At 36.4% G+C, this 16,339-nt stretch overlaps 1 protein-coding gene across 11 annotated transcripts; it reads right to left on the reverse strand.

The window, feature by feature from the left end:
• Window positions 1–1,243: 1,243 nt before the first annotated feature.
• LOC115971801 (pleiotropic drug resistance protein 1-like) lies at window positions 1,244–15,841 on the reverse strand. 11 transcript variants are annotated; one of them, XM_031091848.1, is made up of 25 exons: window positions 15,591–15,838; window positions 15,358–15,478; window positions 15,190–15,278; window positions 15,020–15,104; window positions 14,768–14,927; window positions 14,587–14,663; window positions 14,297–14,350; window positions 14,103–14,193; window positions 13,599–13,900; window positions 13,221–13,502; window positions 12,813–13,129; window positions 12,571–12,731; window positions 12,371–12,474; window positions 12,116–12,272; window positions 11,965–12,038; window positions 11,863–11,882; window positions 11,725–11,830; window positions 11,254–11,586; window positions 3,553–3,843; window positions 3,380–3,463; window positions 3,143–3,276; window positions 2,581–2,808; window positions 2,314–2,485; window positions 1,584–1,838; window positions 1,244–1,501 (listed from the first exon to the last, which is right to left on the reverse strand). In XM_031091848.1, exons 1-25 carry the CDS (start codon window positions 15,836–15,838, stop codon window positions 1,244–1,246), a joined length of 4,203 nt encoding a protein of 1,400 aa, XP_030947708.1. The 11 variants fall into 11 exon arrangements, with proteins under 11 accessions (XP_030947708.1, XP_030947713.1, XP_030947709.1 ...); XM_031091853.1 differs by having other exon boundaries at window positions 11,725–11,888; window positions 11,985–12,038; window positions 15,591–15,841; XM_031091849.1 differs by having other exon boundaries at window positions 11,725–11,863; window positions 12,002–12,038.
• Window positions 15,842–16,339: the final 498 nt, after the last annotated feature.

The following is a 16,339-nucleotide window of genomic DNA, read 5'->3' on the forward strand; positions in this document are numbered from 1 at the left end:
CTTTTCCTATTATGTAAGTGCACAAAAATAAATCGAAGTGGACCAAAATGAACCAAAGTGATCTGAATGGACCGAATTAGACCAAATGGAACAAAGTGAACAGAATAGGACTGAAGTGGACAAAATGGACTGAACGAAATTGAAATGGGCCTAATTGGACCAAATTGGATAGACTAGACCGAAGGAGACCTAACAGGAGCAATGTGGACGGAATAGGATGGGCCGAATAGAACCAAAGTAGACAAAGTGGACTGAATAGCCTGAATCGGACTGAACTGGATCAAAGTGGATAGAATGGACAGAATAGGACCAATGTGGACCGAATAAAAGTAAATAGACCCAAAGTAGGCAAAATGAAACGGAATAGGACCAAAGTGGACAGAATAGGACTAATATGGACCGAATAGGGTTAATGTGAACTGAATAGACCGAATTAGACTGAAGTGGACAAAATAGGACCAATGTGGACCGAATAGGTACAATGTGTGATGAATGGACCGAATTAGACCGAAATGAACTAAATAAGACTGAATGGGAGGAATTTGACCGAATAGAACTTTGGTGGATAGAATGGACTAAATAGGACCAAATTGGACCGAAGATGACAGAATGGACCGAATAAGACTTTTGAATATTTATCATTTTTATTGTATTTTTAGAGCTCATATTTTTAATTTCTAATGTCTATTTTAGTATTTTTCTTTGTATTTTAAACTCAAAACTAAAGAGTTTAGCCAAAATATAAAAAAATTTCATACTTTTAAACCCAAAAATGAAAGAAAAAAAAAAGAATGTTTGAGCAAAACTTGAAAAGAAAACCTACAAAAATAATCAGTTTAAGGCTCATTTAGTCTAAAACGGATTGAAGGGGAATCGAAATTGACTAAGTGCACCAAAAAGAAATTGTTTAATTTTTAGGGAGAACAAATTATTTTCAAAAAACTTTTGAGAAAAAATTATAACTTATATTACAATACAAAATAATTATTTATTCTTATGCATCGCGTGGGTCTGCGACTAGTAATAATAAATTTTAGGATTCATAATACTTATTTTCAAATTATTTACTTATTATCATATATAAGAATATTTAGCCAAAAAAAGAAAAAGAAAAAGAAAAGAACTTACTATAAGAAAAGAACTATCAAACTTGCACATTTTTATTCAATTAAAAAAAGTACATGCATATAGTATCCATGAAATTCTGATAAATTATGACCACAAAATGATGTAAACACATTCATCATCTTCTCTGGAAGTTTAAAACCTTTATTGCTAAGGCAAAGCCGACTCCAAAAAGCAATGTGATTCCTATAATCACAATTGAAACCACTCCTAGGAAGTCAGTTTTAAAACCAAAATAACTCTTCATAAGTTCTTCTACTGTTAGGCCAGTATCAAGCCTGTCTTTGCTGTCTCCAAACTGTGCACAAATCAATCCATACAATGTCCAAGCGAAAGGACATGCCCAATAGAACCATATCCACCAAACAGGCATAAACTGCAAAAACAATAAGCCTTTAGATATCCATATGACATTGCCTTGTAGATGCGTGGAATGGATAGGGTCCACTTATACTTACTGATCGTGGAATTAGGAATCCTGAGAAGAGGTTCCACAATGCATAGAAGAAAATAGAAACTACAGCAGCTATGCTATAGTTTGGAGTGATGGCTACTGTCAACATTCCAAAGAATGTGAAATATAAGAAGGTGAAGTACATGAAGAGGAAATTCAAAAAGAACTTTGAAGCTGTGGTCTCAAATCCAATCATGAAATATACTATCGGTGCATATATGACAGCCTGAATGAAAATGTATGGGATCTCAATCGTAATCTGCAGATGAAACAGTAGAATCTTTAGTTGGAGGAGCTGTTATGATTTATGTCTTGCTTAAATAACCAAACTTCATGAAAATATTCCAAATTTTCTCTAGTAAAATATTAACATTTATGATCATCTAATCATAAAGCCAATTGTTATTACCTCAAACTCATTGTTAGATCATTTTTGTTATTCTATTTCCTGTATTCTTGTCGAAGGACCTATTAGATCATGTACTTAGGCATCCTGATGCAATTATATCACACCTCAATAGGGTATGTTAATGTACATCTTTAGGCTTAACAACTGCCATCTCTATCTTTTTTTCTCTCTTTGCACTTACATACATACATACAAATATACTTCAAAACTTTTGAATAATCTTCCACCACAATTAATGCCAAAATCAATAATTTATTGCAATTGCAAAAAAGATTAACAAACCGTGTAATAGGTTTGCTCTTGCTAAAATATAAGCATCCTCTACCTGTGCAATGGCATATGGTAAAGCAGAATACATTCCAGCTGCTCTTTCTCGGTAGAAAACTGTTCTCTCAACAGCCACTACTGGCTGCACCAATGCAGCATTCTGAATCCCAATAAATAGAGAAGCAACATACATGGAACCTACTGAATTGAAAATGTCTTGCTGCCTTATCCTGCAGTTCCAAAGAATCTTATCATATTAATAACAAAAAAAGGAAAATGTTAAATCTACAGAATTTAACCTATTTGACTTTCCTCAATTAATTACCTTTTGGGGCCAAGGTCCCAGAACATTGATCCAAATATTAAAGCTATGAAAATCGAGAATAATAGCCTTACTGCATTGTACTGTGGATTTCGCCAATAAGACCAGTGCTGTTTCCATAGGCAAGCCTTACACTGGGTCCAAAATGATTGCGAGAATTGAGTAGCAAAGTGCAGATCTTTTGACATTGGCTGAGGTTTACTGAGTTCTTTGACCATGACTTTGTTTCTCCTGAATTATTGACCTTACGGTGTTAATACACACACAGTCTTAATTATCGATGAGGAAAATTACAAACTAATGAACATTTATTCTTTTTTTCATTTAGTCCATTCTAGAAACCCTCTGACATTATTCTTTGGGAAATTTATCTTCTTTGTCACATGAATATCCTGAAAGTATTTAAAGAACATAAATTTAATGGATTTTGAATCGATGTGATTAAGGCCCACGAAAGAGAAAGAAGATTATGATCAGCTTTGATAAAAACCACAGGGAATCTTGTTGAAGTTCTTTCTAAGTTTGTTTTGTTTTATTTTTCGGTGTATAGTTTACATGAGATCACCTGTATAGTTCTGAATTATTGTATACATCAGAAAAATTAACACCCAGAACTGCTTCTTGTGCTGCATTTGTCACTTCTAACATCCATGTGGCTGGGTTAATTCCATCTCTAATTTTTTGAACTCCCCGGATTCCCTGGAGAAAGCATAAAGTCATCTATGTTAGTATGGCTTCAAATAGAGAAAATGTATTTCAAATAATATGTTAATAATTCTTAGCATCTGGTAATTAGCCTCACCTCAAAGTAACTGATCAAATGTGAAGCACGGTGGCCTATTGGGCCGACATATATTTCTTGTCCTCCACTTTTCAAAAGATATAGCTGCAAATGTATACATAAGTGTCTAATTCTTGTATGAAATGTAGAAACCATGACACTATTTTGTTCCTCAACCGTGGAGAGATCAATACCTCATCAAAGGCATCAAATATATCAATACTTGGCTGGTGGATAGTGCACACCACAGTTCTTCCAGTGTCTACTGTGTTCCTCACTGTTCTCATCACTATTGCTGCTGCCCTGGCATCAAGACCTGAGGTTGGCTCATCCATGAATATTATAGATGGGTTCGCAACAAGCTCAGTTGCAATCGTCAGCCTCTTGCGCTGCTCAGTTGAGAGACCATTAACGTTAGGCGATCCAACAATTGATTCCCTTATTGAGTTCAGCTCCACAAGGTCCATGACCTCCTCAACAAACATCTGCAAACCATTACAGTGAACACATTCAACTTGTTAGAAAAGAATTTGAAAATTTTGTCTCCTTTGGCCTCATATTATATGGGTGTTTCAGCATGTGTGAACTACCAAGATGGACTAGCCACAACAAGATAGAAGCTAAATAGGTATGCATTGAAATGTTGAAAATGATGAGTGATGGTCATTCCTATTTCACTAGAACTCTCCAAGTATATTTTCCATTATGGCCCTGTGTGAAATCAGAAAATACAAAACAGAAATGCAAGAACTTGCTTTGAGAGAAAAGTAACTCTATATTTGCTCATCAATCTGTTACAAGTTGTTAAATGAATAATTAGCTACATGCTCTGTATATATACGGGAAAACAGGGGCTAAACATACTGCCCAAAAGAATTAACTAACTGCTTAAGGGTTCAACCAATCAACTAATGACAGGTGGCAAAACTGTAACTAACTCCTACAGCTAATCCTTAAGTGAAACGGTGAGTTTCTCTTTTCCTTTCTTCCTTGTCGTTTTATATTTGCAACCTTTATTCCTACTGTCATTTTGCTCATTATTGTTGCTGTTGTCGTTTAAGTCATCTTCAACACTCCCCCTCAAGTCCAGTGTCTCAAACTCTGTGACTTGAACTGAGCTATTTTCCTTCAGAGGCCTTGGCTGGAATATATCCTTTAAACCTAGTTTACTTGAGAGTCTTGTAAATGCTGCCATGCCCAGACCTTTAGTGAAAATGTCAGCAACTTGGGAATTAGTTGTTACATGAAAAGTTTTGATCTTACCCTCCAAGATTTTGTCTCTAACCAGATGACAATCAACTTCTATATGTTTTGTTTGCTCATGGAAAACGGGGTTAGCAGCTATGTATAGAGCTGCCTGGTTGTCACAAAATAACATAGCAGGTTTGTGATGATTAATCTTCAAGTCCTTGAGTAGCTGCATTACCCAAGTGATTTCGCAGGCTACACTAGCCACAGTCCTGTATTCTACTTCGGCAGAAGATCTGGACACCACTCCTTGTTTCTTGGACCTCCAGGATATTAAAGAATCCCCTAAATATACTGCATATCCTGTAAGAGACCTACGAGTATCAGGGCATCCAGCCCAATCAACATCACAGAAGGCTTTAATATGCAACTTTGTGTTGCTAGGGAAGTAAATCCCTTTTCCTGGTGAAGCCTTGATGAACTGAAGTACTCTGTGTGCTGCCAACAAATGTGGCTCTCTAGGCTGTGATACAAACTGACTCAGCCTGTGTATAGCATATGTTATGTCCGGCCTTGTCAAAGTTAAGTACAGTAGTCTTCCTATAAGCCTTCTGTATATCCCTGGTTCAGCAAGCAATGTTCTTTCATACTTAGACAATTTAAGGTTCTGTTCCATAGGAAACTGGACTGGTTTACACCCTATGAAACCTGTGTCTTGCAATATCTCTAAGGCATATTTTCTCTGTGTTAAACTAATGCCTGCATCAGTTCTAGCTACTTCCAAGCGCAAGAAATACCTTAATGAACAAAGGTCCTTCAAACCAAATTGATCATCAAGAAACTTCTTTAAGGCAGTAACACAAGTAGGATCATTTCCAGTCAACAAGATGTCATCAACATACACCAAAAGAACAGTAAAAGAAGCTTCCTGTGAATGTATGAACATGGAGTAATCTGATTTTGACTGCACAAACCCCATCTGCAATATGGTAGTTGAAAACTTTGCAAACCATTGTCTTGAAGCTTGTTTGAGACCATATAAACTTTTGTTCAACTTGCATACTAAACCCTCCCCCTTGCTGTGAAAACCAGGTGGAAGAGACATATAAACATCCTCCGCTAAATCACCATGTAAGAAGGCATTGTTTACATCCATTTGATGTAAAACCCACCCTTTCATAGCAGCTAAGGAAAGCACAATCCTAACAAAAACAGACTTAGCAATTGGGGAAAATGTTTCAGAGTAGTCTAGGCCAAGTTTCTGAGTGAAGCCCTTAGCAACCAACCGAGCTTTGTACCTTTCAATAGACACATCAGGTAAGTATTTGATTCTATAAACCCACTTGCAGCCTATGGCAGTCTTGCCAAGAGGTAAAGGGGCTAAAGACCAAGTATTGTTCACTTCCAAAGCCTCAATCTCTTTGTCCATAGCAGCCCTCCACTCAGAAAATTGGACAGCCTGATGAAAGGAAACAGGCTCTGAGGGAGTAGCATTGACTGCTAGGACAAAAGATTTAAATCTTGAACCCAAGTGAGAATAGCTCATGAAATCAGAAAGAGCATAAGGCAGACCAGATTTAGGTTTGGCACTAACAACAGATTTACAAGAATAATCTGATAGGTAAGATGGAGGCACATGAGGTCTAGTAGACCTTCTTAAAGGAGGTTGAACAGGCTGAGTAATGGGTGTGATATCTAAATCAAGAGTAGTGTCATGGTCAGGAATAGGAATTGAAGCATGGGTAGTAGGTTCTAAAGAATTGGAGTTAGGAAGAGAAGTATGGGGAGTAGGTTCAGATGCAACAGAATCAGAATGTGAAATAACCAAATCAGAATCTAAAATGGGAATAGGATTTGGAAAAGAATGGGCAGGGGTGGTGGAAGAAAGACAATCAGAAGTACAAGAAGAACTAGAATTGACATGAGGAAACACAAAATCAGTCAAATAAGAATTGGAAGGAGATGAAGTAGAGGCATAAGGAAAATTAGATTCATAAAACACAATGTCTCTAGAAATGTAGATAGAATTGGTAGCAAGATCTAACACTTTGTAGCCTTTTATGTCATGAGGATAGCCCAAAAACACACATTTTCTAGACCTAGGTGCAAATTTGTGTCTGTGAGAAGAGGAAGGTAGAGATAAAACACAAACAACCAAAACATCTAAGATGTGTGTAAGAGGGTGGAGAATGAAAAAGCATTTCATAAGGTGTTTTATTACCTAGAAGGACTTAGCAAGGCAATCACCCCAAAAACATAAAGGTACATGCGATTGAAATTTTAATGCTCTAGCAACATTAAGAATGTGTTGATGCTTCCTCTCAACAATTGCATTTTGTTGAGGAGTATCAACACAAGTTAGTTGATGCAAAATGCCATTAGAGTGAAAAAAATCTTTAAGATAAAATTCAGTCCCATTATCACTTCTAATGGTCTTAATGGATCTGTTGAATTGAGTTTTAACCATATTAGCAAAATTTGGAATAACAAACTGAGTGTCAAATTTAAGCTTGAGCAAATATACCCAAGTACACCTAGAAAAGTCATCCACAATGGTTAAAAAATACTTGTAACCTTCAATAGTACAAATGGCAAAAGGACCCCAAAGATCACAATGAATCAAATCAAAAGGAGCAGAAGAAATATGAGTACTTATAGGAAAGGGAAGCCTCTTTTGTTTTGAAAAATGACAAACATCACAACATGTAGTTTTATTAGAAACATCAATGTTTACAACACCCTTTAACAATTGAAGTTTTGAAAATGAAGGATGTCCTAATCTATTGTGCCACAATTCTGTGCTTGAAAAGGAATTGGTACTGGTAGCAATGAGAGCAGTAGACCTTTGTTGATGTGAAGAATCCAACAGATACAAGCCATTGCTCTCTCTACCCTAACCAATCATGCTCCATTGAGCAAGGTCCTGAATGAAGCAACAATTACCAAAGAAAATGAGACAACAAAACAAGGTTTTGGTAAGTTTGCTAACTGAAATCAGATTAAAACCAAAAGATGGAACACACAACACATCTTTTAAAACAAGAGTAGATGAAATATGCACAGTGCCCACATGTGTGACTAAGGCTTGATCCCCATTTGGCAAATAGACATAAGTGTTAACAATGGAAGTGATAGTAGTGAATTGAGACACTGAATGGACCATATGATCAGTGGCACCAGTGTCTATAATCCAAGAATCAGATTTGAACACAATTCTATCAACTACTTGAGCAGAAAAAATAGAATGAGAAAAATTAGGAGGGATCCAAAAGGGATTACTTGAGAAATTAGAGGAAATAGAAGCTGAGTTGAAAGAAGAAGGGAATGATGATGATGATGTTTGTGGTAAGGCTGAAATGGCATTAGGTGTCATGACAGAAGCAACATGACTGGTTTGAGTGCCAAAACCTGAACCTGAACTTGGATACCCCTTGAGAAAAGAGAGCAATTGTTCACATTGAGCTGGAGAAATGGGACATTGAGGCTGATAGGGGGAAGCATTTTGCTGCAGAAAAGCACCACTAACAGGATTGCCAGATGCAGCATGTGCAATGCCAAAGGGTGTATTTCCAACACCATTCTGGAAACTAGTCTGAGCACCAAAAGAAGTATTGACCAAATTCTGAATCATACCATCAGATTGGACTCCTTGAGTGGGCAAAACATTGGATTGAACATTAGTAAAACCAATGTTATTGACATCAAACCCAAAAGGACCTGAAACTTGATTGACCATTGACCTATTGCCTCCTTTAGGCTTATAACTAGGAGGATATCCGTGGAGCTTATAGCACTTATCAGCTATGTGTCTAGTAAAACCACAATAGGTACAAACTGGTCTATCTTTCTTTCCTTTTCCACCACCTTTATTCTGACCTTGAGCACCTTGAAATGGCCTATTGTTATTCACATACATCGCCACAGCATCCACTTGCTGAACTACATTAACAGTATTTCCTATATTCCTCCTTTTCTCTTCTTGCAGAACTAAAGAGCACACTTTGCTAAGAGTGGGAAAAGGTTCAATAAGCAAGATTTGTCCAATCAAGTTGCCATAGCTATCATTTAACCCCATTAAAAAATGAAAAACATGTTCTTTGTGTTGTGCATCTAACTGAGATGACTTAGAACCACAAACACAAGCACAGGTGCAAACAGTAAAAGGTTGATTATTCACAAACTCATACCACAAGGTCTTGAATTTAGTAAAATAGGAACTCACCGAGAGTGATCCTTGAACCAAATGCGAAATATCCTTCTCCAACTCAAACAATTTAGGCGTATTATCTTGAGACAGCCTGTTCTTGAGATCAATCCACTAATCCTTCGCAGAATTGATGTACATAACACTTGCCTTGAGGTCAGGACTAAGAGAGTTGGTCAGCCATGAAAGAATCGTAGTGTTGCACCTGTTCCAAGAGTTGAACAGAGGTGGAGTTGGATTTGGTTCTGAAATTGAACCATTAACAAATCCAAACTTATTTCTGGAACTTAAGGCTAGAAACACAGATCTTGCCCAAGTCATGTAGTTCTCAGGACCAGCAAGAGGCTGAGAAGTGAGAATTAAACCAAGATTTTCATTCGCTGGTAAGAAGTACTGATTATTAGCAGATTCATCTGCCAGGGCAGCATTGCCAGTTGATGTAGATGAAGAAGAAGGTGCGCTTGAGGAATCTGAAGCCATCAGTGACTAAGAGATCAATTTTGGAAAGAAAAATTTTGTTTGGTTGGTGAGAAAATGAAAGAAAATTGCTCTGATACCATGTGAAATCAGAAAATACAAAACAGAAATGCAAGAACTTGCTTTGAGAGAAAAGTAATTCTATATTTGCTTATCAATCTGTTACAAGTTGTTAAATAAATAATTAGCTACATGCTCTGTATGTATACAGGAAAACAGGGGCTAAACATATTGCCCAAAAGAATTAACTAACTGCTTAAGGGTTCAACCAATCAACTAATGACAGGTGGCAAAACTGTAACTAACTCCTACAGCTAATCCTTAAGTGAAACGGTAAGTTTCTCTTTTCCTTTCTTCCTTGTCGTTTTATATTTACAACCTTTATTCCTACTGTCGTTTTGCTCATTATTGTTGCTGTTGTCGTTTAAGTCATCTTCAACACCCTGTTTACTTGGATATTCTTGGATGAGTAAAGCCCCAATATCTTGTGAATTACTCCCTCCGTCCCACTTTGTTTGTTTTGTTTGAAAAGTCAAATTTTTTAAGGGAACATCATTTATTGTCTTGTCTACCTTTTAAAAATGTACAAGTTTCCAAAATTACCCTTAAATAAATTTATCAAAAAATTGAATTAGTAAATTAATAGGGGTATAATAGGAACATTAGTAAATTAATGACTTTTATTTTTAGAAACAGGACAATATTTTGGGACATCTCAAAATGGAATAGAGGACAAACAAAGTGGGACGGAGGGAGTAAGAGAGTTCTCATTTTAGCTAAAAGTGTAAAGTATAATGCTCTCATAAATTGGGAAAAAGCACCCACACCCAATTTGCCTTATGGACAAGGATGTCAATACCGTACCGGAGGCCGTACCGGTTTGGCCACCGGTACGATATATTTCGGATACCGGTCAATACCGGTGTACCGTTTCGGGTTTACCGCTATTTTTTATATTTATAAATATAAATATATATATATATGTGTGTGTGTGTGTGTGTGTGTGTGTGTGTGTGTATGTATGTATGTGTTTGTGTATATATATATTATAATAAATATAAAAGTTTACCATAAAACATTTCCTCAATTTAGAACTAGTTATTCATGGTTTTAGACTTTAGTATCAATTAAAAGGGAAAAAAAATAAAAAAATAAAATAGAAAGCTTAAAAATTACCATTGCATACTAAGAAAACAAATAATACTAATAAGTTAATACAAATAAGTTACCATTTTGTCCTAACAAAAATTCAAAAATTACAAAACTTAAAAAAAAAAAAATCTTTTTTCTGTACCGGCCGGTACGCCCGGTACCGGCCGGTATTGCCCGAAATTGGCCGGTACGACCGGTACGAGGCCGGTACGGCCGGTATTTTTTCCGGTACGAAACAAGGGGGTCGAGTGTACCGGATTGCTGGCCGGTACGGTATATTCCGGCCGGTACGGCCGGTACGGTACGGTATTGACATCCATGCTTATGGAACCTCCCTCCATTTAACAAAATATATACCATATGGATTGTAAAAGGACTGTACTTTTATATAGGTAGACAACGTGTACTATACATAGTAGCAGCTAGTTTGGCCCGCAAAGAAGGTTTTGCTAGAGTTGTGATTGAAAGAGATGCCCAATCAGTGATAAAGGCTATCCTAAACCCATCTACAACTCCTCATTGGTCCATCAATGCTATCATTGAGGATATCCGGCTGGTCCTTAACTCTTTTGTATGTTAGAATGTCTCCTTTGTATTTAGAGATTCTAACTGTGTAGCTCATTCCCTTGCCCAATGGGCTTATTTTTGTAATAGTTTTGGATCCCCCCCTCTCTCTGTTGTATCTAGCTTGGTGGAAGGTGGCGGTGGCTAAGTCTCTCCCCTTCCCCTGCTTCTGTTTGTTTCTGCTCTCCTTTTTGTGTTAATATATGTCTTATTCAGCAAAAAAAAAAAAAAAAAGACAACGTGTACTATACAAGTAATAGGCTTGTAGTACAAAGTTGTAAATGGACTCTAAAAATTTTAAATACATTACCTTTTTGGTTGTGATTTCAACTTCAGGAGCTAGACGAAGCCATGCAGAGTAAAACAGTGACTCGTACACTGTAATGTGAGGAGAGTGGATGTCATTTTGCTCACAGTAACCTGCTATGCGAGCAAAAGTTTCCTGCTTCTTTGGGTATCCAGATATCATGATGCTTCCTTCGATGTACCCACCAGTTTTCCTCCCAGCCAAAACATCCATTAGAGTTGACTTCCCAGCGCCACTAACACCCATTAGAGCTGTGAGGACTCCTGGCCTGAAAGCACCACTCAAACCCTTGAGAAGTGTTAGTCGATTTTGTGTCACACCTTCAGATTTCATTTCCTGCAAGCATAGCAATACACCCAGGATGAATAGAATTTAAGCTGGTACCATTAGAGTTTTAAGAATTTAAAAGCTAATAAATGTAGTAAATTAAGCCATGATTGTTAGATGTAGTAGAAAAATGATGAAGTTGCTTACCTGAGGCATGTCCACTGCATAGCTAATGTCATCAAAGGTGATAGAAAGCGGTTCGAATGGAAGAACCATTCCTTTTTTCTTGTTCTGATTAAATAAATTCCTTCCGCTTCTTGCTGCTAATGATGATTCTGATGATACACTTCTTTGAATGTCAGCTCCTCTTTCTAACCTACCAGATGAGGTCTTTTCATTGTGTGATAGTTCAATGTCCTTTTCTTTTCTGTCCCAATGTTTTTCAACTGGGTTTGCTTTTCCGTCACTATGTTTTTCAACTAGCGTTTCTTCTGATATAACTGCCTGAGGCTTTCCAAAAGCTATAACAGAAAATTGTTTTGTCAAAACTTCAAGCCAAAGATGCATTAATACGAAGATGAACATGAGGGGAACTTACGGTTGAGATAAGTTAGAGCCAATATGAAAAGAAAATTGAATAGAAAAACAAATCCAATTGAAGCTCCTACTCCAATCCAAAACCAATTTTCTTCTCGGAATAGTCCATGAGACTTCAAGACCACAAGTCCAAGTGGTTCTGTGGTATTAGGAAGAGCCTATAACAAATATATATATCCTCACTAATTAGTTGATATTGTTTAAAGGTCAACCCAATTCCTTTTTCATTTTCCAAACTTGAGAAAGTGATACTTACACGCTTCCAACTCTTCCCTAAGAATTCATTCACTGCTATGGCATTCTGGCCATACATCACAGGTGAGAGCCAGTAACCCCATTCCCACCATTTTTTAATTTCATCTGTGGCAAAATGAATACAAATATAAATTACATGGCAATGAGGAAGCTTGAGAAACTAAAGTGACTTATATTAAGTTCATGTAATTTAAAAATTACTTTTTGACAGAACAAATCCACCCAGGACAATAAGTAGAAGCAACCCAAAAGATCCAAACGTGTTTGCGATAATCATATTCCTTCCTAGTGCTGCGATAAATCGAAAAAGTCCAGAAGCCATTTGGGTGACGCAAAAAAGTAGAAGGAATTGTTTGAGAAACCTGCCATAGGGTCCTTCATTATATTTTGGAATCCAAAATGTAAAGAGCAAACTTGAAAAAAAAAAAAAGTTTATTACCTACCGTGTGAAGTCTTCTTCAAAGCCTACAACATAATAAGTCATCGACACCCAAATGGCTGCTTCTATAATTGTGATTGGAATCTTGAGGATCCATATGGGTAGTGCATATGACCATGGTGGAAAAAAGAGAAGGTCCCTATGCTTGTAAAAGACAGGAAGTTTCATGATGGTCAGGGCAAGCTCTGCGAATCCGTTAAACATTATTGTGGCCATTGTAAAGAACAGGGCACCCATAACAATTTGAGCACCCATTGTAGTATGTCGATGCTTCTTAGTTTTTACATATAGTGAAATCATCAACAGAGCCATTAAAAAAAGCTGAAAAAAAAAAAAAAAAAACCTTATTAAACCTTGCAACACACATATCTGTACCGTAGTATGTCTATTATATTCTTATCCTGCTACTTACCTGAACCATTTTGAAAATATAGTAGGCTGAGCCTCTCTGCATCAGCAATAACTCTCTTGATATGCAAGCTTTTAGCAGTTCCTTCTTCCCAACACCGTACTTCGTAGTTGTCAAAGCAGCAGGGTGATTCTTAGCCTCGTCAAATGGAATGGCAAGCTCGTCACCTAGTTTCTGACCAATGTGAAATGACTTAAATGCATCAGCAAATTCCTTGACAGTAACGTAAGCATAAGGTATGTCTTTATTAGCCCAATACTGTTCTTGATCATTCCTTGATGTCACCTATAAAATAGCAGAAGATTGAAATTTAGTGCAGTGAAATATAAATTACAGAAACATACATGATGAGAAAGCAGATGAGTTGAGAGCTAGTAGTACTTCTTGTAAGAAGTCTGCTTCTCCTTTTCTCTCTGGACATTTGAAGCCCATAGATTCAAAAAACTCCAGTGCATTTTCACGGGGACCTTGATACACCACTTGCCCTTCTGATAGGAGAATTATGTCCTCAAATAGTTCATACGTTTCTGGTGCTGGCTGGAGGAGAGAGATCACGGCTGTCCCTTCAAGAATGTGAATTGCCTGTCTGATTGAATTCACAATCTGAAAAGTTGTCGAGCTGTCTAAGCCAGTTGATATCTCATCCATGAAAAGCGCCCTTGCTGGTCCAACCAACATCTCCCCTATATCATATTTTATTGGACTTAACCAAAACTCACTGATGCACTTAAGTCACAAATTTGAATTTGGTGCACAATCATATATTACTGCTAAGAACTCTTTGAAGTTTCAGAAATCAATTTAGTGAACAAGCTTTTAGTTGTTTCTATCTTTGTATGAAGAAATATGTATCTGCATGTGCATAGTATTCCAATGTGCTCTTACCTACTGTCACTCGCTTTCTTTGTCCACCAGAGATACCTCTGCGCATTTCATCCCCTACCATAATGTCAGCACAGATTTCCAATCCCAAAATCTGCAAAGTTAAAAGAGCACAACTGAGAAAGAACATAGATTGACAAGATCTTTTTCAGTGCAATAATGAAAACATTTTCTATAACTTGGGTCGGAGTTTATACTTTGATTACATAATCAGTCAGAACATTTGCTTTCTGCCCTTCCAGTGAAAGAGACTGTAGTATTGAAAAAACAAGGAATAATAACAAGTGTTAGCAGATTTGTGGGGGTTATTATATTGTTTAACATTAAAAATAATAATAAAATCAGTGCGTGTGTTATACAGTGAATACTAATAGTGGGCTAGTGGCACATTTGAAAGAGAAAAAGAAAATTCACATGCAGTTCTTTCAATACAATTTTTTTTTTCCATCAATGTAAAACTAGGTCTCTGTGAATCTACTTTTCTGACCTTCAAAAAAATATCAATATCAGAATCTGGCTTAATGTTTGCCTCCTTTTCTCTTCTGGACAACTCTGCCAACATTTCTGCAAATTCATCCCATAAATATCAATGGATTCAAACTTGCTACAGACTAAAAAGCAATATATATATATATATATATATATAATTGTTGGAAGTTTTGACTGACCATAACGAGGCCCAACCCCTTGACATCTAGCCGAGAAGGCCAATGTTTCTCTCACTGTCATTTCTCCTATATGTTCATCATGTTGACTTATATAAGCTGATGTCCTTTGTGGGATAAAATCATCCATTCCATGGCCATTATATGTAACTCTCCCTGAAAGCTGAAAGTTTTTTTTAAGACTCAAATTAGATTATAACGCAACAAAATGTAGGAAAGCATAGTCAACAAATGAACTGTATTAAAGTTCATTACTTTGACATCAGAACTAAGTCTTCCAGCCATAGCCAATAGCAATGTGGTCTTCCCTGAGCCTGGGGGGCCTAAAAGAAGTGTCGTCCTGTAAAATTGATCATCAATTAGATATCAATCATATGACACAGCCTATAATGAATGTTTTAAAGAGAATATATACAATTTTTTACCTGCCAGGATTGATTATTCCACTGACATCATGAAGAATTGAAAATGGTTTCTTTTTGCCTTTAATTATATGACAAGAATTCAACAACCCCTAGAGAGAAAAGAGAAAAAGTACAAGATGAGTTCTCCAAAAGAGTACTGGTTCTGAGTCCTGGGTTGGAGAAGAATACCTCAAAGAAATTTATAGTGAAGTGGTATAGTGTAGGTAAAGCTCTGCTTCCAATATAAGCTTCGGTATCTACATTTAGTCTTTCCATCCGGACTTCAATTTTTGGAAATTCAATCCCAACTCTAGATACAAAGAAGGACCCAGATCAGTTTTAAAGCCAATCTTGTCATTCATAATCATAGATGTGTGTAAATTTGTAATAAACATTAATTCCTCACGAGCTTGTATACGTACTGAACAAAGCGGTCCTTGAGCTTCATCAAGAACTTCTCATTATCTTCGTCCTGGTTCAAAAGCTTGCCCAACAAGTTCTTTAATTGTTGCTCATCAAGACTTCGAATATCAACTTCTTTTACTTCTCCATTTTCTGCAGTTAATATACCTCTTCTAAGACGATGCCCTGTCGGCAGTCTCTGTATAGCAGCCCATTTCAGAGATTTTTTGCCTACTTCCTCTCGAGAAGAACTCGAAAACACTTCCATTGCTCTGTTTCCTCTACAGAGGAGAGCCCACTGAATCAGAGGAACAAAAATTATTCTCTACCAAAGTTTTCAGGTAAAATTCATCAACTTACGTTAAGTATCAAAGTTTAGCTTCTCTTTTGTTTTATTGTCTGTTAACTGTTTACATTCCTCGTATGTGCAGTGTTGTAGATTACTAGCTTCACTTATATATCCATTATGAATGGAATCGAATTACTCTACATTTAAAAAGAATAAATATCAAAAAATTATAAGGTAATTATTCTCAAAATAAAATATGATTTTAAAACTAATCATATTAAATTGCCTTGTTAAAATGTTTATGATGTATATATATTCTTAATCTACTTGAAAAAATAAAATCTATTTATATAAATGGTTATAATAAATTTTTAAAAAATATGTTAGTATATTCTTCATTTATACCAATTTCTAACCACAGCCCCATGGGTTTTTAATAATGTTTTAATTAGAATTATTTGATTTAGGATTGCTCTAATC

The sequence above is a fragment of the Quercus lobata genome, chromosome 12, assembly GCF_001633185.2.
Source record: "Quercus lobata isolate SW786 chromosome 12, ValleyOak3.0 Primary Assembly, whole genome shotgun sequence".
In the NCBI taxonomy this organism is placed as follows: Eukaryota; Viridiplantae; Streptophyta; class Magnoliopsida; order Fagales; family Fagaceae; genus Quercus; species Quercus lobata.

What these genes read in the sequence shown, in the direction of transcription:
- LOC115971801 (XM_031091852.1), bottom strand. Translation starts at nt 15,838, where the DNA reads ATGGAAGTGTTTTCGAGTTCTTCTCGAGAGGAAGTAGGCAAAAAATCT. An exon ending in TGACTGATTATGTAATCAAA is followed by an intron (nt 14,194 to 14,296) that starts GTATAAACTCCG and finishes TTAACTTTGCAG; the next exon opens with ATTTTGGGATTGGAAATCTG. An exon ending in GATTCCTAATTCCACGATCA is followed by an intron (nt 1,502 to 1,583) that starts GTAAGTATAAGT and finishes TTGTTTTTGCAG; the next exon opens with TTTATGCCTGTTTGGTGGAT.